Source organism: Falco punctatus (assembly GCF_963210335.1).
Source record: "Falco punctatus genome assembly, chromosome: 11".
In the NCBI taxonomy this organism is placed as follows: domain Eukaryota; kingdom Metazoa; phylum Chordata; class Aves; order Falconiformes; family Falconidae; genus Falco; species Falco punctatus.
The window spans coordinates 17,015,188-17,042,470 of NC_137591.1; the positions used below are offsets into that span (position 1 = coordinate 17,015,188).

Genomic DNA, 27,283 nt, shown 5'->3' on the forward strand with positions numbered 1-27,283 from the left:
AAGATACTGAAGTCTGTGGGAAAAACTGCTGGTGACTTCAATGCACTCAGAGATGAGAACCAAAACACCAGTGGTGTTTTGAAGGGTGATGGAGGCCTTTATAAGAACAAGAAAGCTGGGCCTCATGTTAAGATTACGTAACTGTGTAAGTGCAATTATTAAATTATTATATAGTATAATTTAAAAGAAAGCTAAACATCTTGATCAAATTAATGCCAAGTTACTGCTCTGCGCTTTTTCTGTAACTGCTATCTGTAATGCACACAAAATGGATCATGATGAAAATTCAAGGCAGACTAAGCAGGCTTAAAATCCCATGATCTGATATTCCTTTCAGGTGAAATGTCTTAAAGAATGGGAGTAGAAAGGACAGGAGGAAACTCTTGAGATGGAGTGAGGACAGGTCATTATGCTGGGGGGTAGAAGGGGAGAGAAGCTGATGGAAGAGCTGCAGAGGAATCACCTAGGGCAAGGCAGGAAGGGTGAAACTGAAAGTGCTAAGCAGAGCAATTGCAGGATAGTTTTAGTGTTTCTCAGGCTTTTTAGATACATGACCTGTCACTTGTCTTTGTGCACCCTCCACAGGGCTGATCAGGGGACAGAATCTCAAGATGAAATATTCAAGGAAGAAAAAGGACAAGTTTTGATTTTACAGATCTATGGAATAAATAAAATTCTTTCTATGTTTTCTATTATTAATATTACTAAACAGATAAATTCTTTGAACACTTGTGACTTCCTTTTAATCATAGAGGAGGTCATAGCCCATAGTTTGAGAAATGGTCCTGTCAGGAGGCTGCACAGGATTCTCAGTCTGTGTTACGCACATAACAAACCAAAACCTTTCTGCTAGACTCCAGTGGAGTTCGCATGGACAGCACAGTCACTAGGAAGAGAATGACAACTGATTTGATCACTAATGATAGTCAAGTGAAAAAGCCTACCATTCAAAACACCAACATTCTACTACATAATTTTGAACTGAAAACAAAGTAACAGAAATCAACATGATGCTCAGCTTCTGGCTCTGGGCCATGCCTGCCTGTAGCCCACCTTTAGCTAGCCACAGAACAGACTGCAGGAATCCAAGTGAAAGGCAATTTAATAGTCTAACAACCACACCATATCGTTCCTATAAATAGTATGGTTTGACTCATTATTGGCACAGATTAATTGGATCTGTGTAATTTCCTACTAAAGCTAGTACAGAATGAGATGTTGATTTGCCTGCTGTTATTTAATTTAGATTGCAACAGAGCTGAGGCGTAAGGCTGCCAAATGATTGCTACTACTTTTTTCTTTGGCACGGATTCAGCTTTGTTTCTAAAATGAAACATAGTACATTGAAAACTCTAGGTTGATAAGCTAGAGAAAAAGTTCATCTAAGAAGGCAAGAAGCACCATTTAACTCTTCTTGTTCTTTCTCATCCTGCCTTCTAAATATAAGAAAAGTGAAAATAACATAAACACACTATATAGCTAACTCTCAGTTTTGTTGGTTGACATGGAAGAATATTAGAAAATGACATCAATTTAAGTCTTACGTCCTTCGAACAATTAAGACAGACAACGACACTCAGCTACTGATGTATCACAAAGCACACTGGCCACTTGTTTCACATAATCCTGAAGCACACACATTTTTCTAGGTTCCATATTCCCTGCTGTCAGAAGTATGAAAGTTATCGTTCATTGAAACTGAATGCTGATGTCCTTGTGCAGTTGAGGTTCTTCATGCCAGTACAAACACAACTGAAGCAGAGATAACCCTACTGGTGGCGGCAGACTAAGCTGCTGTTGCCTGAACCCAAATTTACAGCACTTCACTACATCAATTATCTGCGTTTTCAAAATTGAATTTCATGAGCTGCATTCCAGTAAAATAAGAGCAGAAAAATTATGCTTTTGAGCTTTAAAACACCAAACATCAGCCTGAAGGTTCTCACTGACTGCTAAGAACCTTATCAGCTATTGAGAATTTTGCTTAGGTCTCACCATGAAATGAACCTAATGATACAGGACCTCTTACTTTCAAATTAAAAGCTGCAGTTGTATTTGTCCGAGATTATGGTATGAACTAAAAGCAGAACCAGTCTCTGCGCTAGCACTATGCTCACTGGCATATCCCCACAAATCCCCTGATGGCAAGATACTCCATAGACTACTATACAGCCTGCCTTCAGCTGGCCAGAACTCCTGGGGGTACTGAAGGCTGAGCAGCTGGATACTCTCAGGCAGAAGTAGGCTGCTGGGTAATCTTGGATGCAAACCAGTTGCTGAAAGGTCCAGAATTTATGAGGTGAAGGAATTCTACTCTGTGACAGTGCAGAAGCAGAGGGTCAGTGCTCCTAAAACTTCCTGCAGATTCCAGCTGTGAAGACAGGATACGTTCTTCAGCACACAACAAAGGGGAATTTCCATATGCTTCTATTTAACTTCTGTATGTGGCTATAGTACGCGTTTTTCTGAGGCCTGCCACACAGAGCTTGGGGTTCTGACACCTCTCTTTCTGAACCCAGCGGTGACAAACCTGGTTTTCAGGCCCCCCCAGATATTTTCCTTATGCAAGATTCCACTTTGAGTCTGATATTTTGATCTTGAGAGCAGACAAAATTCTCAGTGGCTTCAGTGGGAGTTTGTTTGCAGAGCCTGAAGACCTGGACCTGCTCTGAGACCCCATTCCATGAAGCATTCCCAGTCATGGGACAGAGGCAAAGGCATAAACCACACCTGCAGACCAAGATTTCCACAGAGCTTGGGATGTTGGGGATTTATTTTGAGGGATCTTTAATTATAAGCAATGCACTCCATGATGTGCTGCCAAAATCATTGAGACAGACTCCCTCAAAGATTCCTGTCTCAGTTGGCAGCAGATGTGACACAAATAAAAACTGTCTTCTACCTTAAAAACAGAATCTAAATGAAAGTCATTCCCCCATAAAAACAATCACCGGGTAGTAGATGGTGTTAGGAGGGAGGAGAGCCTACATGGGAGGACTCACGTCCATGTCAGTAGCTTGGCTTTGACTCCAGATCTGGTGATGCTGGCAGATAAACTTGCCAGGAGAAAAAGATCAGAGGAGGAATTAGAGGGGAATGCTTTGTCCAGAGAAATTAAAATGTACAACCTGCAGCGGTTGAGTACCGATCTCAGAAACAACTATTTACACTATATTACCTTCGAGCTAGCCTTGTAACTCACTGCATCCTACAGGCCACCAGTCAACCTGAAACTCTGGTGGACCGACAGGGCCCAAGGGATTTTCCTTTTTAGATGAAGCTCAAACATCAGCATTTTACAGTGAAAATGACTGCATATGTGTACTCCTTATCTGATGCCACTGGCATTCTGATTCAGCTTAACACTTCGGCATGTATTTCACTTTCACGCATGCTCTTCCCTAATAACAATGCATGAAAAGGAAACTACAATCTAATTGGACGTTTGAAAATCTAGTATATACTTCCTTCTGATTTTGCTTCTTCCTCTCTCAGAACTACATTTGGGTGATTTTGATTGTCTTCCCAAAGGCATAAATGACATGCAGGTAAAGAAAACAGTCCTTAAAACACTGACGAGTCCAATGGTGGTTATAAATGCCAACATTTGCATATTTGCGTTACAAAAAATAGGGCCAGTGGTCATTTTGTTTCTGGTCCTGCTCTCAGCTGAAATCAACAGCGAAACCCCATTTAACTGTAATGCGAGAAGAAATGAAGATTCGTATAATTTCTAACATGGAAATACAAGTATCTCTCTGATTTCAGTACAAATGGCTTGAATCCAGAGAATAGAGTTCAAAGGAAACAACTGTACATGGGTTACACATCAGATTCATATTGGCAACACACTACTCTCTGCTCTAAGTAACAGGAAACAGCAATATTACTTACTCTTCTTCCCTTAGGTCCCTGTGGCCCTGGTGGTCCTCTTGTCCCTGGAGGTCCCTACATGTCAAATGAACTTATTATTCATTGCCTTCTATACACAGATTTCTGAAATTTACAAGGCTTATGCATATCGAGCAATAGTCAATGCAACCAATACAAATCAATCACTTTCTTTCATGGCTCAAATTCAGTTAATTGTGTTAGCACAATTTATCTAGAAAAATCTAAATAAGATACTCTATGTAACTCTATTTTGAATAAGAAATCATGATGACGTTGTTGGATAAATTACTTCTGTCCAACATCCCAAAATTGCTAAAGGATATTAGTATTTCAGCAACATTAACTTATAAAACCCAAGTAATTTCTGATAAAAGATTCAACTTTTGTCTGAAGACCCATAATAGCCAAATTGTAATACAATTACACACGGAAAATTAGAATATAATTTATTTTTGATTAACAATGAAGCTAAACACATAATGAATCTATTTAAATTATATTAGGCATCAATGAATTAAAAATAAAATTGTTGTGCAATTGTAAACCATCCTTAAAAAATTTTATTCCCCTACTTGTCTCAACTGAGTGATTTTTAAATGGATGAGTAAATTATATAAGTAGTTTTCCTGTCTCTCCTGGACCACCCTGGTAAAGGGCAGGTGAACAGGCTTTGTGCCTGGATGGCTAAGTTTTCATGACAGTCTTATAGACTGCAGTACAAATTAGAAACCATTTTTAGCTGCAGCAGAGCAAAAATCGTACACTTTATGTCAAACTAAAGCACCACTCTATACCTACAGGTAATCCTTCTGGCCCCACAGGTCCAGGGCCTCCTGAAGGTCCTGGGTAGCCCTAGAATTGAAATAAATATAGAAAAGACAGAACAGTTTTATCAAAATTGTTATCATAACAACAATAATATATCCAGGTACTGACCTCAAAAATGGGAGGTAAGTTAATGAATTTTTTAATCTTGCAAAATTTATTCCCAAAATTTTGTTCAGAAAACAGATACTTGGATATATCAGAATAATAATTAAAACAGCTTCAGGCGTTTTCCCACACATGGGCACTAGCTGACAGGGAGGTACCAAGTTCTAAATGAATTTCAAAATTCTCACGTCAAGGCTGTGACAGTGCAAACAGCAAGTGGATACATCCTGGTGTGGGCAGAACTAGCCAAGAAAAAATGTGAAGAACAGTTCTTGTCTGAGGGCTCTGATGACTTCGTACTGGGAAAGGCTCTCACTGCTATGACGTGAGTACATTACAGCAGCAGCCTCTGGACTGTCCAATGCTGCATGAAACTTTGCATCCTGATTTAGGACAAGTGGTGTCAGGAAACCAGTTCTCCCAACAAGAGTGGCACCCAGGGGCTGTTTGGGTACTGCTGTGCAGTAGAATTAGAGGTGATACTAGTTACCTGCCTATTTATTAGAACAACCTGTGCTACCCCAGTCTACAAAGGAAATTGTTATTTTACTTTCCCTCCTTTATTTATCTCTCCTTTCAATTAATTGCACTTAATTCTTCAATGTAAGGCTGCTTAGAGCCATTTTTCAAAAATGCCGTTGCCCTGCTGCTTCACTTTGCAATGACACTTCCACAGAGGGGATAAAGCTGCTAAATGAAACTTCCTAGAAACAATGCACCATAAATACTATTCTTTTCCATAAGGCTTGCACAGTTAGAAGGGTGAGAATTTATTAATGTTTTGGAAAGTACAGTGCCTTTGTAAGTAACAATTATAGATTCTACATTACTTGCAACTTACCATGACACCTTTCTCGCCAGGAGGACCTACTGGTCCTGGACTGCCTCGCTCTCCCTGAAAAAAAAAAAATTAAAAAGAAAATAACAGTGAGTGCTCTTTCCCTGACTTGTTCCATGGCTGCTGATTCAGGCCGATTTGGCCAACAAAGCTGACCTGCAGTAACAACACCACAACAATCCAAGAGGTCTTTTGTGAGAATTGCAGCCCATAGTCTACAAGAGATTTGGTTGCCAAATGGAATCACTTTTTGCAGTGCATAACAACATTGGCTCAGGAACTGCCCTTCAAAAACAGTGCAGAGACCATTTTTTCACTTTGCACTCCTCCCTCCTACAAGTCCACTCATATTTTGAAAAATGGTAAAACTGAACTTCTCTGTCTTCCCTTTTCCTAGAAGACCTAAGAGATTTGGTACTTCATCAGTCTACACAAACTGCAGCTAGCAGATCCTTTTTCTCTTTGTTGGGTGCATCACATTTATAGTTATTTTCTTTAATCCATAAAATTTAAGCAAACAAGCAAAAAAGAAAATTTTGTTCCTTTCTCCCCCATTTCCTCAGTATGTGTTAGGAAAGCACAGATCTAGAAGCAAGGCCAGCCCTTCAGCAGCTGCAGAAGCAACTGGAGCAGAGGAAGTAGGAAGGGTCTCTTTCGTGTCTTAGATACTTTTTCACCTTCAATTGTATATAAGATCCAGCCCAAACATCAGGCTTGGCTGTAGATTACCCCCATACAAAGATTACACTTTTATTGCAGATAGTATGCAACATAGTGATAACATCTGTTTTATGCTGCATACTGTAAAGGCACATTTCTTTAAAATAATTATGCCGGAAGTACGTTTGTAATTTAAATCCACATAGCATGTTTGCTTTTTACTATTTAATCCATAAAAGAGGACAATAAACTCTACAGAAACAGCGTAGCAATGACAAAAATCATTGCACCATGAAGAAGCTTGCTTCCATTTGCTGATAATAGATTAATTAATCTTTTACTGCCTTTTCCCTCCTAGCTAAACTAGCAGCAGTATCGCAAGGTAATCTTTGTTGGGCCAAGTGTAATTATAAAGAACAAGAATTCTTGCACACTGAATTCTAAGACGATATTTTGATTAAACCTGTATGAGACTTGTCTAAATTTTAACAAACAGTGCTTTCCACTGATGTATTTCCTTTAATGGATAATATAAATGATAATCAGATTTTCATGGAAGTTCTAATACACTATTTAGACCTTCTCAATAAAGTATCTAGATAGCAGCCACCAGTCTAGGTGAAATAATTTAGCCTGCAGGGAAGGAATACAAGTGGTGCTGGATCATTCTGACAAACAATTGTGTTTTTATTATAATTTAAGCTGACATGCAGTCCAGTAATAGTTTCCTGTTTTTCAGTTTTAAAATACTTCATCTAAATAAAACCATGCCAAATATGCTTAAGTTATTTGTACTGTTCTAGTCACATCAAGTCTGTCAAACTTTGCTTTCATAAACACAACTGTTACTGCACTGCAGACAAAACTTAACAGCGTTGTCTTTATTCAGTTAATGCAGACAACCAAATTTTACCTTTCTACTTTTGTCTTTGTTATGGAGCAGTGCAAAACCAGCAACTACTGTTTAAAACAAATATAATTTAGGCCAGTTTCTGTGACTCAGTAGCAGTGGATAGTAAACTAAGTGCCACAATATGAACAAGATATCAAATCTATCAGCTCTAAATTAATTGCCAAGTAAAATCAAGGATACCAGATGTATACCTCAACAGCATTTGGATTACCATTTATTAATATATCCCTGTGCTCTGAAAGAGCTACAGGAATATTAGCTTTGTCAGTGTTCAGTAAATGATCTCTTACCAATATTTTATTACCCCAATGGTTTTCAAAGCTAATTTTTGCTCCTGAATCATCAGATAAGTTATTTTACCTTTTCACCAAGGCTTCCAGATGGCCCAGTTTCTCCAGGTAAGCCAGCTGATCCCTGTACAAAAGGCAAGCAGACTTTTATTGGTGCAATGTCTATACTAGTTCATGGTTGGCAGCTTCCCAGCAATTTGACAGCAGAGCATGACAAATTTCTTCATCCCAGAGAACCACTGGTCTATTTGTGTAACTGGTCCTGTGGGGAAGTGAGGACTGCACGAGCTAACTTGGCTTACAATCTGTGCAGGAGAATCACTGCATCTAGACACACCAACAGTAAATGGGCACTGCTAGAAAAGAAATTACATTAATTTGTCATCCTGCTGTGCTATCACCTAAGATCTGCCACTGAGCTCAGTCTTGCAGTGCTAGAAGATTTACAAACATACAATTAAAGGTAATAATTGCTTTGCTAGTGCTTCAGTCTGACTGCAGATTACAAAGGAAATAAATTCAGTGGAACAAAGTTAAATCCAGTCAAAACAGAAATTATATTGAAGCAGGTATTTTCAGAATTTTCCTTTTAACAGTTGTAGTCCCCAGTGCCTTTGAAGTCAGGGGATGAGAGCCTTTCAGTCTTTCAAAAATGAAATAAACCTTTCCTGAGGCTCTCCCACAGATTTCCACTGGATAGAACAAGTATCACCATATGGGATGGGAAACATGAGAGGGAGTAGTTTAAAAAGCTTATTCCCAGTGCTTGCAATACCCCCTTCACTATGAAACTAAAAGAAAAAAAAAATTATAGTATAAGGTCCAAACTGAAAAAAGTATGACACTATGAGCTTTAACAAAAAGCAATAGGTGCCCAGAGCATATCGTGTGACTGCTCATGAAAGATGGCAGAAATGTGGAAGATCCTAGTAGTAACATAATACACAACTGTACTGTGTCTGTAATACTTTAAAAAGCAAAAATTATTTGCACTTTGAAAAGTGCAAATAAAATGTCAGTTCAGAAATTGGCATTGCTACCTCTACATGAATAGGAACATACTAGCTTAAATAGCACTACACTGGCACTGAATTAAGATTTTTTTTTTAGAAAAAGCATTACTTCTAAGCTTAGTAGACTGCTCATATTCCTTTCAAGAGTCTAGTAGTGGTTCATTCCATCGAAATAATTTCATAGGAGAAAGACAACATTCCAGTCTGAGATCTCTGCCTTTGAAAAAAAACCAAACTTTTTTTGTAGCTTTTACCCGTATAATTTCAATACCATTCAGCCTCAAGTATTTTAACATAATAGGTACAAAGTAACTAAGATTTCATGATTGCTTCGTATTTTCTTGCGCTGCTAGCTATTCTGGAAATCTCATAGTTTAAATATAATGCAAGGAGCCATTGATACAGCTGCCTTTGAGGCTGAAAATACTGGCACAAACTACTTGCTGGAAGGGGCTAAAGAGATAAACAGGCATCTCTATGGCTGCTGGACTGATCTATTATGTGTGAGAACTTGTGTATTATATGTCAGATCTGAGATGTCTCGGCTTGGCAGCAGCCAAAGATTCATCCTGGTGATACTGACACTAAGGTGATACCCAGACGTCACTGGCAGGAATGAGGAACTTTTCGTGATGAACTCTGAGAACGAGAGCTACCACCGCTACCAGTCATGGCCAACAGTGGGTCTCAGTACCAGGTAGAAATCTGTGAGACAAAGAATTACCCTGTACTCTTGCTTATCAAGATAAGGGGTGTGGAGGCACAGTTTCAAAAACTGATGACTAATCACTTTCATGCTCTTATTCCAGAAAGGACAGAAGACATAGTCAGAGCCAAGATGTAACTCAGACCTATTCTCCTTCCACAGAGACACTCCTGATCTCCTGGCCAATGCCACACTATCTACAGGACTGAAGACACTGATTAGAAAGATGGGTAGCTGTGCCTTGCACCAGCAGTGAACCATTCACTTGACCAGCCCCTGATCAAGCCCGCTTTTCAATTCAAAAGTATTGTCTTTCTGACTCAGTTGCTCTGGTCTGAGAGAGAAGGAATGAATAAGAAGCAGTAACTGTGAATGTGCTGTTGTATCAGCAAAAAGATGGAAAAGAAAGTGTGTAAGTGGAAGTGGATATATATGGAAAGTAAAACAATAGTAAAGATGGCAAAAGGAATGGAAACCAGTGAAATGGTAAATGCAATAGGGACTTCCAGAGGAATGAAGGGGAAAGGATTCCATGACAAGTTAACTAAATGCTCTTCCACTGCTCCATTCAAAACACAGGGCAAGCGTCAGAGACTGAGATAAAGCTAGGGCAGGTATGTGCAGAGGCAAAAGAGGAAAAAGCTTACTTAGGAACATAATTTTGGTCCTTAAATCATTTAGTAGCACACAGTGAAGAAAAAGTGCAATCAGAGCACAAAACATCTTGTTCCATCAATATATTAGCCATAAAGTCATGTTTTCCCTGTGGATTTTCTAAAAGATCTTGTGGCTTCTTAAATCCCAGATGTGGATTGAATTGTTACAAAGACCAGCTACCAGGACTGCAGCGAACCTTCAACTCTGTCTCCTTATGTAAGAGGATGAACACAGTCAAGGCAGGTTTGTTGAGTCAGTGTCTTCCAGCATCCCTTCAATCCTTTGGGGAGCAGTGGTGGATTCCAGAATTGAAATCGAATGCATTAGGCAACAGAAAATTAAAGCAAAAAAACCCTGACATGTTCAGAAATATATTACCACCTTATTAAAAAAAGTCATAAACTTTCATTTACAAGGATTTGTGTAAAACTCTCTAGTGACAATAACAGCATTTTAGAAACCTTCTTGACAGAAGCATTTTTGCAGAAAATGAATCAGAGGCCAGATCTCTCAACTAACACATGCCTGAGAAAGATGAAAATATCCTGCCAGGGCATATGCTCTGTTTTAGAAACAGGACTGTAGTTGAACAATTGAAAACACATTGTACACTTAATGCAAACCCAAGTATGGACTAATCCATTAAAAAGCTTAGTAATGAGAAATGAATATTCAACTGGTTCCAAACATCCTGTGGAAGCAGTTACCTGTCAGGTTGTACAGTAATGTGTTCTTCTGTGATAACCGAAAATTTTCCAATCCAAGGGCATTTAATTTACAGTTCAGTATTTTCAAACATTTTTATTCAGTGTTCTTTTAATGAGATGACATAAGTAAATTTAAAATATCTTGCCACATTAACATTTTTCTATGAACATTTTTGGTATTTCCAATTAATTTTCATTAAAATTTGTCCTGAATCTGTGCTGAATTGCTTCAGCCCAGATCCAGCATTCAGTGATATCATAATCTCTGCCTGCTCATTAAGATTCCCATTTAAACATTTCTTTTAAGAGCTCATCAGCTTCACACTTCATGAAGGACTTTATACATTACAGCACAGTACTCAAAATGAGTACAGCCACAATGAGCCAGCATTTAAGTTTGATTTTAACAGATCTAAAACTACTTGAGGATCCTTAAAGATTCAAGCCAACTATCTACATAAAAAACCAGCCAAGGGTGATGGACAGAAGGAGGAAAAGTGGATGCTCGGACAATCAGCTTCTATTTCATACCCAGCTCAGATAGAAAAATACTTCTACAATTCATAATATTATAAAAATGAAGTTCTAAGGAATAAATATTAACCTAAGATCTGTTTTGCTAGCCAGACATAATGGTACAATAAATATTTTTTAAATCAATCCATCTGGAGTCTGGTATCACATCACTAATACTGGATCTGAAGATGCATGCCTCTAACAGATGTGACCCAGATCAGGCCTGGACAAAAATGAAGACAAAAGCATGATACAGGTTTACACTGACTGCAATTTGGGCTTCAGAGCATCTGCAGCAATACAAAAGGTAGTTAACCTGTGAGAAAAGAGGTGTCATAGACAATTGATACCTCCTCTGGAATAAAAAACTCCTCTAGTCATAGAATTCTGGCTGAATTTGTATCAGACCAGTGCTTTCACATGACTCTATTTTTGATCAGATTAAAAATAGTATGTTGCTGAACCGCAGACAGGCTTTTGAAACCAAGGACTTCCAATAGAGCCTCTGTGTAAAACATTTATTTACTACTCTACCTGTATCAGGTATGAACTAAATGGAGCAACTGTTAATATCCTGCACTTAGAGGTAAGAGTAACACGAAGTTTTAAAGAAAGCCCCGTCTCCAAGACCCCCGTGAAAACTGGGTAAAATTAACCAACAAAGAAACTGGGAAAAACAGTTCTAAAAGCATCACCCAATTAGACTCTGGTTTCAACAAGGTCTTCTTCTAGGCCAACAGTCTGGGTTTTTAATACTATGCAATACGTGGATGCAAACTGACTGCATCATGGGAAAACAAAGTTTTAGCTTTTATCACCTCCCTCTTTCAAATTTTTTTTTAAATTACTGAGGTGTTTAAAAAGGATTTTCATCTTCAGGGAACAAAATCAATTTTGGAAGACATATTTCCTCACAAAAAGGAGAAACTCTAGTAATTTGATGTGAATGAGAATGGCCAAATAAAGAATATAAACTGATGCCAGTTTACTTACAATTTACTACCAGTTGAATTACTGAATTAGTTACTTCTGTGTCCCTTAATGACTAGTATTACATTTGCCCTCTAATGGCACTTTAGTTTGAATTACCAAAATGCAAGAGTAGATTAGAAACGGCCCCAGGTTAAACCTTGGTACCTGAGGAGCTCTTGGCTGACAGCTGTGCAAACTGTTGCACATACACCACACAGTGATACTGGCTTTGGGTTGTGTGGTCCTTTTTTATTATTCAAGGTGGTGGTTCCACCTTTAAAATTTAGAAACTATTTCTTACCTCGTAAACACAGTACTAAAAGAGTGACCGTAAGATCTGTAGCTGCTTTATCCAGGATTATGTCAGGAAGTATCATATTTGAAAGGCAGATGCTATTTTCTTCTTTTTGGTAATGAGATCTGGCCATCTGTTTCACTGGCATTTTCTGTCTGTTGAGAAAGTTACTTGATAATCAACCAGAGGCGATAATCTGAGTGAAAAATCTATGCTTTCTTACTGCCAGTGGAGAAGGTGAATGAAATCAGAGACGCACCATATTTGTACCTCGCAGCTGATGTTTCACTCAATTTTTAGAGGACTCAAAACTTCAGCTACCTGAATATTTGAAAGACAAAATATACTGGCACCATTGTTTAATCTACAGCAGTTTTAGGAAAGAAATAAACAGGTTAAATTTTGCTTCCAGTAACACCAGTGTAAAGTAGAGTAATTCTGTTTGATAGCATTATGCAGAGAAACACCTGCATTTAAAGGAAGCTAGCTCACGCAACGGCAGCAGGCTGCGCCCACTGACAAAACCTTGGAAGCTAAACTGCAGATGCCAAGTGCAGTTACTATTCCTCTGTATTTTCTTCCCAAACCACTAGAATACATTAAGTTAAATTCATCAGTGCAATTCAGACAGAGAGTAAAAGTGCCAAACACAGAAAAGACTGGATGTGTGCCAATACCTACGCTATTACTGAATAAGTTTAGTGCATGCAGAAACAACTTATACTTCGTTATTGCTAAAATACCCTTAAACATTTTTCTCATATTTTAGTGCTGCAAAATCACTTGGGCATGCAAATAAGTATGGATATAAAGCTAAAGATTGGGTGGTGGGAAAACAACATCGTAGCTGCAAAATAACTACCATACAGGTAGCATCTGACTCCCTGGAAAGGCTAAATTCCTCTCTTGGTCAGGGAAAGAGTGGAGGACTGGTAACGCTTTTCTGACATTCTGCTAGATCTGCAAGGGTTCTATTTGTATGTGAACCTTTTAAAAGACCATGAGAAAAATGCAGCCTGAGGTCAGTGCTATAGGGGCATTCAGGACACAGCTCACTCGCTGGGAAGGACACTGCATTTTACACAGTCTACTTGCCACAAGTGTGAAGTGAATTGAGTGACACAGACTGTCCAAATCTGAAGTATTTTCACTTTTCAAGTGACAATCAGAATAATGACATTTATAGAAGTTCTTGGGTTTGACTGTCAAGTTTACAATGGTAGCTTTTTGTAATCTGTACAAAGGAAAAAAAATATTCTTCTGAAGGTAGGTATTACTCCAGAGTATCTTGGCTAAACTGGATTGTGATAGAAGTTATTTATATTTATGCATCTAACTACTAGCTTTTTTTCTTGGGTAACAAACCTCACATGGAACAGATTATCCTTCTCTTTGACTGTTCTCAGTGGTATAGGGAGTGTTGATTTACTTAAGGTGATAGTCCTAACTTGCAAAACCCTAAAGGCTGTGGGACTGCAGGTATTCTGTGGGGTAGCATGGCAGCTGAAATCAGCTGAGGAAGAGCACTACTAGCAAAAAGTCCTTCAAGAATAATGAGCAACAGCTTGAAAAAGCTAACCTCCAGATATTGTAACCTGTTTCCCCACTGTTCTTGAGAGAAAGACCTAGCAGCAATGACTAGGTACATATCATATACAAAAGTATATGAATTCATCTAGGGTAAAACCAAGAAGCACAACATAGATACAGAAGTATCATTATTACCATTTACTGTAAGATCTTCAGAGAACTTGGATTAATTTGTATCAAATAGATTTCTGAAAGCAGCTGAACTAGTTCCTCCTTCTGAAGCCCTTGGCAATGCCCCATGCATTCACCAGTCTTTGGGGGGGGGGGGGGGGGGGGGGGGAAGTTTTCCTCAGTTGACTTTTCTTTTGGCCTATGGCTTACAGTTCTCATTTGCATATCTCCAAAGCCCAGACTTTTCATGATAGTTCAAAGAACTCCTTCTATTGAGCTTCCTGAAAACATCAGTTGAAACCCATTTAATCTTTTCTTCAAGCAAAAGGAACTGCAGTTTCCATTCCCCATGAATTAAGCATCCCTGGTGCGTAATTCAGCTAATTTTTACCTCTGCAGGAGATGCGGTAATTACTTTATGGGAATTCTTCTCAAAAGCAACTCAAATCCTAGCACATGGCCTGACTGCACCGTTTTCTTGCCTTTCCACAGATTCTCACAGGCGGACCATTTTCAGCCTGCTGTGGAGCTGCCGTTGACAGCCTGAATATAACTTTTTTTTTCCTTTGCCGGACCACAACTGTCTCCTCTTTCTTGCTTTTGTTGACGGAGGAAAGTGGGCAGGCAGGGGGGTGGGGGTCAAGCTCTTCTCATTTCAGCTTAGTTTCTCTTCTGTTGTTTCAAAAGCTATTTGCAACTGGGCAGATTTGCTGACACGTAACTTTTCCAGGTCTTTGAAGATTATTTTTCCAGGATTTGTGTTCATGAACTCTGCTTATTTCAGTTTGTCCTTTTGACACCACTTGTACATGCTGCAGCTGACAGTTCTACCCTTGTAGTCTGTCTCAATATGTGTACAAATGTAGTGATTTCTAATTCAGAAGTGTATGGGCCAAGGGCTGAATTTCTGTAATGCAGCTGGCAAGGCCAAAATTAACAAAAGTTAATTGGAATTAACTTGCACCTAGTTATTCAGTATGGCCCAGTCTGCAATGCCAAACAGTAACACAATCTTGACAAGTGACTGTTTTAAGTTCAGATGAGTTCAATTTTGTGCCATAAAAGCTGACCAATTTATTGTTTTCTTAAATCTTCCCTGACACTTTAACATAAGTCATTTGTATGAGATGCTTGACTCTGGTTTCAGGTATTTGCCATCCATCACTGGATAGCATCTGATCTAAGCATACAAGATGCAGTTGCACGTCAGCAAAGAGGGATTTTTCCTCCCCCAAATGTAAGGGCAATTTTCTCAGTACCCAAAGTGATGGTTTCTTTTGAAATTCATGCCAAAGGATTTTTCTCCTCAGCAGCGTAAATTTGCTCTGCCTGCTGTCCCTTACTTCTCACTATCTTAACCAATCCCTCTCCCATTGGACCTGATGGTCCTGCCGTTAACCGAGTATCTTGCAACAAAGGATGGCTGCTGGGTTCTCCTGCAGCTTTGGGCTCTGCTTACCCAAGCAGCACCACCAGCAGCTGCCCATCTCCCCCTTTAAAATAGGGCATGTGCTGTAGCCAAAGAAACAGTTTTTGTTGTAGGACTCTGTTAAGGATAGTTTCTGAAGTTTGATCTTAGGCACATTACTGATCTAATATTAAAATATGTCATTTTAAGTTTAAGAGCACAGTGAACATTTTATAAATTTATTCTACTCAGTTTCCACGCTGGGCAAGCGTCCATAAATGCTTCATTCAAAAGGTGATCTGAGGAGTCAGCAGCTCCATGTGATCTAAGAAATGTTGGACAATATGACTTTTAGCCTATTGACAAAGCTGTATTTCAGGACTTATCACATCTTACTAGACTGAATAACCAGCATTATGGTCCAGTCTCCTGCTGTCGAAACTTCACTGCTTGTACACAGTTGCCATCTGTATTTTTCTAAGCAGATATTAAGCTGTACTTGATGTGGAAAAGCTGCTACAGAAAAACGATAACTATTCTAGTTATCATAACAGACAGCAATGACAGATGTATTATTCAAAGACAGAAGATGAATGATACCAGGAAAAGTAAGAAAATGGAAAGAAGCAGAAGAAAAATATTGGTGCCACCCTTAGGTATCAATAGCAAACACACACATGTTCTTCATATCATAATTTGCTATGAATTCAACATTTACAGCATTTATTATTGCAAAACTGCTTCTTATTCAGGAAACGCACTGGTTTTCTTTTGGAGAACTAGAATACTGTGACGGATTGCCCATTACTGAAACCCAAGTATTATATATTTCAACCACAGGCTTAAAAGTGTGCATCATATTCTGTAATTTGAAAAACCCAGTCAATAGAGATCATGAATAAACAACAAACAATAGATAAGCAAAAAGGGAAGGAGGGGTGGCACAGAAAAAAACGTACACACAGAGAGTTTTATTAGACATTGGACTTCCTATCAACTTTTTAGTAATGTCTTCTTCCCTTTGCCTTTACCATGAAATAGACTGTAGAGTAACAGCACATTGTTTAGTGCTATTTGTACAAACCTTCTTTGTACTTGGTGTCACCAAGCATCTGGCAACACAGACTTCACAAGGCATCAATAAGGACACATGCCTTACTCCATGCCTTGCTTTGGGCTCCATCTCAAAATCTGTCACAGCAGCTAGCTGTATTTGTACTTTGCTCTTGTACTTTGCCTTTTGTTTTTCAAACTTTGCATGTGTGTGTGTGTTGTATTCTTCAGTCCAGAGATGTCCTAGAGTCATCATGTATGCCACCAGAGCAAATATTGAATAGCTGGGAGTGGATTTACCTGTGAATTAAGACATTTGTACTCTCTCCGCACACCAAGGAAAAGAAAAATTGTTACAAACAGAAGCTGGTGAGAAGCTGGAAGTAAAAACTGCATCCAGTGTATACAGAGGTGAATATTTTGCATCAGGACTCACATCTGGAAAACCATTTTCTGCATATGAGAAAAACCATCCTCTTCCTCTAGTACTTTTCAATTTACTTAGGAAGAGCTTAACTGTTACAGATTACAGTGGTGAATAAAGGGAAGGGGTTTTGAAAGGTCTTCCTGTCAGTTCTGCTGAGTGTGTTTGAAAGGCTGTCTTCTGCTCTTGGTGTTTTACCATTGACCTTAACCACAAGATAATATATACTATCCCCCTAAAGACCATGTAGCGGACGTCAGTTCTCTGCCGCCAGATAATACAAAGGCAATATAATGGGATCAGGGGCCTATGAAGCTCTTTTGATTAAAATGCACATACATAAAGCAGAAGACATTCTACAGTCCACAAGTAAAAATCAAGAGTATTTACCAATAGCTTATAAATCACTTCATTTCTCAGGTATCTCATGTTATTCTGTATCATATGCAAATTCTACAAACAGCAAGTGTGGGAAGTAGTAATTACCGATGGTCCATAATGACCTTTCTTTATAACACTGTAACAGGGCTGCAATGCCCTCTCTTTTGGCACAAAGAGTATTTTTATTTTATTCTTGCAGCTTGTCTCTGACTACAGTTAGGTAGTTAGTATGATTATTTTATTAACCATCACTGCAACATATAATTATTGATTATATATTTGTGCTAGCAAATATTACATTTGTATTAGAATGGAGCTCATTTAGTGGTGCATGATACAAAATACCTGAGTCGTGGAAAATGAGTGCATTGAATTCAAGTTCACTGAGGAGCAAAACAAAGCCCATGACAAATCCAGAAACTTAAGGTTAAGTAACTAGCTTCTGTGACTGGTTTGTGTACTGTTATTAATGTAGTAACTGAAAATTGAGTTTAGCTTTGTTTTCTGTTGAGGATTTTGGTGCATGTGGCACTGTACAACAAAGTAAGTGCTATCAATTTTCCCTAATATGTTAGAGGCTGAGAACCAGAATTCACATGTAATAAAAGTTTCGTTTTGCTCAGTGTTTGGAAAAAACCAAAAGTGCAAGTGTAATGCTGGCTGAGAAATGCTGATTGTATGGACAAGAGCTTATATTACTGCATCGCCGCACAGAGCCATTTTTGGATCTCTCCATAAAAGCAACACAGTGTTATGACATCCCACCAGTTTTCCTCTACTGTGACATTGTCATTCTCCAGTGCTCATCCACATTTTCCCTAATCATGCACCAATATAAAAACCTCCAGATTTTCCAAACAGTACCATAAGGGAACTATTGCTTTAAAGTCATGATAAGAACCTGACAAAATGAAGGTTTTGCTATGTATAAAATGCTGAACAAAGCTATTGATCAAGCTGTTTCTAAAGTATACTTGTTACGTTTAGAGATATGCTGGCTGACTTTTAAGTGGACCTTATGGCATTATATAGCATTATTGGTTCCTCTCTAAGCAGATACCTGTAACTGACTGAGTGTCCAGCTTCTCAGTTCCCTTCCCTGGAGCACAGAGCCTTAAGAGTACACAGAGGAGCTGGACTTCATTTATAAGCAGTTCAGATAATTTCAGCAGTAACCATCCATTTGATGAGCTGTCTGGGGTACGTCTGCTTGGTATTTTGCAGGCAATGGGGTGCTCACTCTGACTGCCATCTAAGTTGACCAGAGTTTATGTGAGCAGTACAGCACTGAGCCTAAACCAGGGGCATACATAATTCAAGAAGTAAAACCAATATAGTCATGTTCTACGCAACATCTGGGTAGCTCAAGCATGGGTTAACAAGCTCACATCTGCTCATAATTCCCAGGCAAAAGTTAAAAATACAAAAGGGCAGTGGATGAAATCAACCAGAGAGAATTGCAAGGCAGTATGTTTAAGTGACAATTATCAACTAAAAAAACACCTACAGTGGAAGAACTGGGAAAGATAACGACTTTAAAAAAGAAGGATTGTAGACTGTGGATCATGAAATGAGTAATAAACAACACTATCACAAAAATGGGCATGTGTATGCAAGAATGTGACTTGAAAAAAGCATTTTTTCCTTTCTCTCAGCCGTCTGAACAGTAAGCTGGAGTCACAGATGTTTAGATTAATTGGAAACAGTCTACAGGAGAGTAAGTGTGACTTAAATTATCTAAAAAACATGGAAAGCTAACTGAATTGGGACTGTTTAGCTTGAAAGAAAGAATCAAGAAGGCAAGCAATAACAACCATAATTTGTAAAATGCTGTTTCCAGCAGAAGGGAGTCAGGTTACACAATTGGAAGAACTTTTTAAAAATAAAGTTAGAAAAGCCCTGGGCTGCTTGCAGGTCACAAAGCCTTCATTCTTGAAGCTTTTAAATAATTGTCTAGCTAAATATTTGTCAGGAATGATATATAGATAACTGATACTGCATAGGCAGTAGAGGATGAACTATATGTCACCTCAAGGTCACTTTGAGCTCTGTAATTTTATGGAGGGTAGACAGAACAAGTCTGCAAATACATCTCAGGCAAAACATAGCCTCTTGAACAATTTAACTGGAAGCAGCTCACTTGTTCACTTACTTGAACGAGCTTTGGAAGATCCCTATAACTACCTGCAAATATTCATTCAACCTATTAGGAAGGAAGCAGCATTAATTCTGGAAAATGCTTGAAATGGGGAATTTCTTTAAACAGTATGATTCTGAAAGACTACAAAGGTACAGCCAACACACCACAGCTTCAAAGCAAGGCAAACTTAATCAAAAAGTTACTGCAATAAATTACTCTTTCACACTCAAATAAACATAGAATTAAAAATAAAACCAGAAAAAGAATTCAAACTTACTGCTTCCCCCATATTTCCAAGGTTTCCTTGGTCTCCTTGTTCTCCCTGTTAAATGCAGAAAACAGATGATGTAGTTCACTAGAAAAGTAATTTCTTTCATATGTGTATACTGAAGTCCTCTGTTTTCCTAGGAGCCTCTCTTTATTTTCTAAATTACATTTTTCAATTTCTACTTTAAGAGCTAAAATTAAGCAACCAGCAAAAACTTAATTTTGTCAGTGGTAATTTTGATTTCGTAAAAAGATGCCCTAATGTATTTAGGACTTGGCCACAAAAATGAAAACTATGTATTAAGGGCTCACTAAATACATTGTCAGCAAATACTATAAATGAATGATTCAGTTTTTATTGAAATATTCCTTTCAGAACATTACCTTTATTATTTCATAACTGCTTCAAAAGGAAATGTTACCTGTACACACTATTGATAACTTCAGTTTTGTTATGAAATATTAGGAAAATTGACATTTGAATGACATTTTAACAAACTTCTCCCCCTCTCCCCAAAAGCTTGGAACTGGCATTAAGTACTAGATTAATTCATTCTGTTCTTCTTAGTAACGCTACGAGTCATGTTATGTGTAACTCCAGAACATTTTGCTACACATTTTACAAGTGGAAGCTGGGTGTATATGAACTATTGATTATCTGGCTACGACTATAATCTCAGTGACCTGTTGAACAGCAATTTGGGTACTGTTTACTCACACTGCAACTCAGCACTAAGAAACTCTGTTGCTGCAAGCTCCTCTTTCTTAAACCACAGCACTTCATCTCAGCACCCCTCACAGCCCTGAAATCCTGCCAATGCAGTAACTGCCCATGGTCCCTTGTTGTGCCCAGGCCCAGCCACCATCACATCCATGGGCAGCTAGATGTCATTTTAGCAGGTGCTGTTACTTGCTCACACATCCCTGTCTCCTAGAGATGCACAACTTCATTTTTTTCCAAAATGGGACCTTGCAAGAAAGCAGAATCACTGGTATGATATACCAGAATATACTGGTATGATTATATGGAAGCATGTGTACTCATATCCTTTCACTGGCACGCCACTGTATATAACAGCGTGTAACTGCACACAGTTGATACTCCAAACACATTTTATTTCATACATAAAACACCACTTACCTTTAAACCTTCCAGTCCAGGATCACCTACATAACCTTTCTGTCCTGGCTTTCCCTAAAATAAAGATTAGGAGAAAATACTGTAAACATTGTATTTTTAAAAAATAATTTAATCCTAATTTTTGTACTTATCAAAATATGTGCACTGAAAAATGTACAGTTTAGTAATGTTTAATACCAACATTTGGAGCAAATGTATTTATAAATCTACATCTGAAAATACACTGTTGATTATTGCAGCAAATACTAGCATGGTAAGCAGAATCTGTATTAACTCTTACAGCAGTTAATATTGAGAAAAACTAGTCACAATCCAAGAATCAAACACATTTCAATTTACAAAACATATTAAGGAGACAAAGAAAAGGCAAAGTCATGTTCTCTTTTGGCTAATTCCAGCAGAATAGGGACTCACACTAACAGAATTTGATGTTTAGACTTCAGGAACTGGTGTCATAACTGTCCTTCCTCAACCACACAAAATCAGGTCAAATATCCTCTCCTCTTTGTTCATCAAATTGAGTATTTCAAGCCTCATCTCTCTCCACTAGCATTTTTCTGCTGATAGATCCTGTTGCTTTGATACCCTGCTAATAACATATTGTTACCTGGAAGAAATACAGCAACATCAGAGCAGGAGGCCATGGAGTAACGAGATCTTTAAGGCATTTTATAACATCCCTCCCTCCCTCTATTGTCACTCACACAGACCCACAAAGACATAAAACCCAGAATGCTTTTCTCCTGAACCATCAATTAGATGGTTGTAACTTAATTATGTCTCACTTTTAGAAGGTAGTTTTCTCTCCAGGTATACTTTACTTCCTCTATGACATAAAACATGGCCTAATCCTTTGGTTATCTGAACAGCATTGCCCTGCCTAGACAAACTTTCCCCATCTGCTCAGAGGCAAAGACCCTAGTCCAAAAGTAAAGGTCCAATGGACTGGATCTGGCTCTTGAGCAAGTTGCTAATGAGACTGCTGGAGCTTGACAACTGCAGAAAGAAAATCAATATTTTAATGATTCAGTATCAAAAAGATGCAGATTTCTGCTAAAAGGAAATGATCAGCTGCTGTTCCAGCAGACTGAGTAACTGCAATCACAGGACTGTGTAATGAGCTTTCCTTTTCCACATCGGCTGTTCTGAGACAAGAACAACTAAAGCAATGGGTAACAAACAGATTTCTTCAAAAAAAGATGGGATTTTTCCATTTGGCATTTTTGCTGTGGCTGCTCTGTGCCTGTCTTTCAGAGCACAATGTATGTGAGAGTTTCTGGGCATCTGAGAAAATCTCTGTGTAACTTAAAATTCTATTTCCTTAGTAGGTTCCATGATATCTTATATTAATCCCTTTTTATCTCTCTCATTCCCTGCTTGCCTGAGTGATTTCATTTTGCCCTACAAGTTCCAACAAATATCACTGCTTTAGAAATGTTTTTGTTTTTACCAATGGATTAAAACATGGCACAGCCAGGAATGCAGGGAGAAAAGACTGCAAAGAGAAGTTCTGAGAAACCCAAATAAAGCAAGTCATGTCTTTCCACAAGGCTTAGCAAAGAACAAGTGATTGGCTTCTGCAGATTACTGCATGCTGTTTAACTACTTTGCTGCAAAGAACCTTGATGCCTTTCCAGAGAGCAAGACTGCAACATAAAAAAAATGTTTAAAACAAAATTCACTGAAAGAAAACTAGTGGCCACTATTAACTACCTTGATAGTTTTAGTCCTATCAAAACTGAATTTGAGTTACAACTTTTAGATGTTTCTTGGCTGTAGTACCCCAGCTATGTACTAGCTGCAAAGGATGCACAACAGATGGAAGTTCATCAGAAAACAGAACAAGTGGATTTAACTGGTAAAGCAATCTGAAACATACAGATTTGGCTTTAAACAGAAATGCAATACAACTGTAAATTACACATGCAGGAAAAGCCACTGACAGAAAGTTAAAGTAAGGATGACTGCTTTTCTGCTTGCAAACCCCTAAGAAGATTACTCTTCCAGGGCAGGGTAATCCCAAAGGAAATATCTGTTTCCTAAAATAATGGCTGAAAGTTCTGTCCTTCCCTTTCAGAAAACAGCAACCACCTGTACTTCCTTTCAGCTCATCATGGGTTCATACAGGTGTGTGTTTTTTAATATAATAATCTCCCACTATCATTCTATTCCCATCCTTCCACAAGCTCCTCACATGCCTTCAGCCCACAGGAAGATATATGCCACCTTCGGAAAACACTTCACTGGGGGAGCGGAGCAGCTTTGGGAGCACTTTTCTCTGTCTTCAGGAGGAACTGATCACCTTATGATTATGTAAATACCAGCTTTTGTTTTACCCATGTATCTTAGAAAGGAATCAACTCACAAATTCTGTTTTAAACCAGAATGTAAAAAGGAATCTTCCTCGTTCTAAAGGTCTTTTCTGCTCCAGCAATAAAGATTAATAAAAAATGCACCAATGCTTGTACTGACTGAGCTACATTGACAGTTACAGTATTAACATTTGGACAGCCTTTGAAAAAGAGAGTTAGGTGGGAAGAAACTGAATAAACACAGTCACTTCTTTAATGTGGCATCTACTGTATTTTCACAGGACAAATAAATACTAAAAAAAAGCCAACAAACCAGCATATTTTTTTATTTAGAAGGATTAATTTAAGAGAATGTAAGTATTTGACTGTGGAATAGAGTAAGTGGGAAGGTTTGCAAAGGAATGAATGAAAAATCAAATCGTGAGATCAAAAACATCTTCCTAAATTCAAACAGGCTGAGCTCTGTGGAACCTGACATATATTCCGAGTAAGCTGGGAAGCATCCTCAGAGTTTTGGCTCCAGTTGTCTTAGAGACATGGGAATTCTTTTTCAAGCTGGGACCTGAGAACCAGAGTGCAGGTTCATATTCACCTTCTGTTGCAGTAGAGGATGATGTATGTTGCTGGGGGTTTTTTGGTCTCATGCATATTTTTTAAAGCAAATATTAAAAACAAGGGCAGGGGGTGAGAAAAATGAGGTGAAGATTTATGGCTGCCTGCTTGGCGCATGCCTAAAGCTGAACTGGGGGCTGAACACTGACCTGAAAGCTACACAGTAGAAGAGATCAGGGATTCCAGAAGCACTAGAAACCTGTCCAAGAGAAAACTAGAACAGTTTCATAAGAATAATCAAAGGTTTACAATATATCATCTACAGGGATACTTTACCCAGTTTAAAGAAACCCTAAGAAAGTCAGGCTAACGGTGGCTGAAAAGAGGACTAACCTATTAACCATGCCTACAAAGCAGGTGTGTAGGACAGGAGGCAAGGTGGTAGTGAGAAAGAGACAGGAAAAACTTTGAGATAGAATGGGTCTAGACAGTAGAAAAACTGTCTGTAAAACATGCAAAGGGTTGAAGCAGATTACCAAGGAGAATGAAGAATCTCCACTCCTGGAAGCTGCAACAACCAAGTTAGAGAGACATCTGTCAGCTAAAGGTGTAGCCGACAGCTGATGGCACCTAGGGGCTACGCGTGGCCAGACCACTTCTTCAGGTCCCTTGAAAAGACCTCCCCTGCCCCCATGGCTATTTAATTAGTATAGTGACAACACAGTTTTCATAGAATTTATTTTTAGATGCAGCATTTAATGCTTTAAACTCCTTTCATGGACAATGGAAAAAAAGCCTATGTAAATCCAATGAATGTGAAACTGCAATCAAGCAAGCATAATTTTAAAAGACAGATGTTCAGCAGCTTCCTGACTCAGTCCTGCCAAACTATATCAGATTTAACAACTTCGTGATAGGGACTGTCTCTCTCCACCAATGTAATCACAGAGCATAAGTTACAAGCAGGAGTGAAGAAACAAGGACAAGCAGAGATGGAAGCAGAGTTCAGAGCAGCAGTGCAAACAAGTTGGCCTGGAGCTCTGAAAAAGCTGGAGCCAACAGAAGCTGTAGAATCCAGGCGAGAGCAGATGGGCCCAGGGACAAGGGAGGAAAACAAGCAGGGCTCTCCATCAAGCAAAATTCCCATCTCCCCTACACCTCTCATTTCAGAAGGAGATGTTAGCCAGCAAGCTACTAAAAAAATGTCTGGAGACAGCAACCCTGGGCCCACCTCAGATCCCCACATTCTTGTTCAACCACTGCTTGTGAGAGAGAGAAGTCGGGAGGCATAAGACATGCCAGTGGTGTACACATTTCCCATTGAGAGAAAAAAAAACCAAAATAATTTAGGTCAAACTGACCCATAATAGATCACCAGTATTTCAGTTTGCTAGGTTACACAGAAATTTTTCCTGTTGGGTCATTCTGACACCAGCTGATGGTGGCCTGTGCATGCCCAGCGATACAGAGAATGTGAAGGTAGGTGTCTCATTGCCCGCGAGTCACCTGCTGCAGCATCTTCTTTTCCAATTGCCACAGCACAACATGGGAGATGCTGTCCAGCCATGAAGCCCTGCCCAAGAAGGAGACTCAGAGTATGATGCAGCCAAAATAAAAATTTCCATGAGGCTCTTGGCAGAAGCTCAGGCAGATTAAATTGAGTATTAAACTGAGTCACAAAGTGTTTTGAAATTCTGTTCAATTTTTTGCATGTTTTTCTCAGCTGAAGAGAAAGATTTTTGGATGTGGTGAGGTTGGGGTTTGGGTTTTTTTGTATGTGTGTTTTTGGGTTTGGCTTTTTTTTTCTTTCACCTAATCATGTGGAAAATAAGCAGGTTAATATTATTTCTAACAGAATGCAAACTCCCAGCTTTGAAAAGCTAATGAACAGGAAAAATGACATAGGAATATATCCACTCTAGAATCAGGAAAAAATACAGGAGAAGGCTTTCCTAAGTTCACGCAAGAAATGCAAAGTTATCCGAAATGGAGACCAAGCCAGGGATTATACCACACATAAGAAAATCAAGTAACAGCAGAAGATCATATTGCTTTCAATAAACTTAGTGATACTCCTGTAGTCTTTAGTGCAGGCTAGTATTTATTTTTACCTTAGATCTTTTCGAAAAATAAGCTTCAAGTCCACTGAAATACTCTTAGACACTAGTACATTTTTATAACTAACAAAATTGATTGTTAGTTTTGGACTGTTTAGAATATGTCAGCACAAACAGCATTGTGACATTCCAGCTTTACTGTTCTCAACAACTGTCTACCAGATCAGTTTGAAAATGATTTCTTAAAGCATCCGTCCTTTATATTTCTTCCTGTCAGCCAAGTCTTAGGTAGGTTCTTCCTCAATATAAATATTTTGACATATCAGCTGGTTGAGTTCCTAGGAAGTGCCTACTGGTTTCATCTATCTCAAAGAAGCATGATAAGCCGTTCGTTATTGACTCTTTCCTTTTCAAAAATTTTATTTTGTGCACCACGGCTGTGATTTCCTTTCAAATCCTTTGTATACAAAATGATTTCTCCTCCCAGACTTCGCTTTGAGCACATGCTGAGGAAAGAGATGTATTTATTTAGGAGATGCCATTTTAACACAGTCACTTCTTACAGCAGATGTACCTTTTAAAGCAGTACTTCTGCTGAAAAATAGCCCTAACAAAATTATACTTACTCTTGGGCCGACTCCTCCAATAGGTCCAGCTGGTCCTACTTCTCCCTAAAAGAAATCAAGACTTCAATAATCTTGATGCCAAGTCTAGCTTTAAAAAAGAAAATCTGCAGATAACCGTTCATATTTATCATATGAAATCTGCTTCATATGTGTTTATATATGTCCAAGTCTGACAGAAACGCTTTAAGAGAGACTAATCTGATTTCAGACAAATTCATTAGCCAGAAAGCCATGCCCTATGTAGCCAGTAGATGCAGGCAGAAAAGCTGTGAAACTCTCAATAGCAATATTTTCACATTTTTGAGTAGGGAGAGACTCAGAAATGATGGGTCAACCTCTCTGTCTGCCCTGCAGGTACTCTATTTTAGCAATTCGTGACACGACTATAAAAGCAGTAGAAACATTCCTGCTTTTCTCTTCCATATTATTATGGCACAGCCACCAAGTTAGCCAAGCCATTTTGCCAGGGTTTATCCTTACCCTTTCTCAGGGATGGAGGGAGGCTGGCGGTCAGGCTTGTCAGGTGTGTAAGAGAAGAAATACTGTGACACTGTGCCTGTACTGCGCAGTGCACTGATATAATTATGCATGATGAGGAACTGCAGTGTTAACTCTTCAGGGTTCACTCACTACCCAGTTATATTAGAGCATGGATTTTTATCAATGCCATGCCAGGACATCATGTTGTGATCATTTTAAGCTTTAGTGATCCTCTTAAATATGGAAGATTTCCCCCAAGTTTTGGAGGAAATGATACACAGCCTTGTCAATTACAAGTGATAGGAAAGAGAGGAATTAAGTAATCCTATCTGCTGCTTCCTGGCTTC

General features: G+C 38.7%; 1 protein-coding gene across 1 annotated transcript in view; it reads right to left on the bottom strand.

Moving 5' to 3' along the window:
• The window catches only part of COL24A1 (collagen type XXIV alpha 1 chain), a 156,716-nt gene that overhangs the window by 45,250 nt on the left and 84,183 nt on the right, over window positions 1-27,283 (bottom strand). The window contains exons 22-28 of the mRNA XM_080406641.1: window positions 26,457-26,501; window positions 20,910-20,963; window positions 19,779-19,823; window positions 7,599-7,652; window positions 5,669-5,722; window positions 4,693-4,746; window positions 3,895-3,948 (exon numbers count right to left, since the gene is read on the bottom strand). Of these exons, the coding sequence (XP_080262767.1) occupies window positions 3,895-3,948; window positions 4,693-4,746; window positions 5,669-5,722; window positions 7,599-7,652; window positions 19,779-19,823; window positions 20,910-20,963; window positions 26,457-26,501 (360 nt within the window). The remainder of the gene's footprint in view (window positions 1-3,894; window positions 3,949-4,692; window positions 4,747-5,668; window positions 5,723-7,598; window positions 7,653-19,778; window positions 19,824-20,909; window positions 20,964-26,456; window positions 26,502-27,283) is intronic.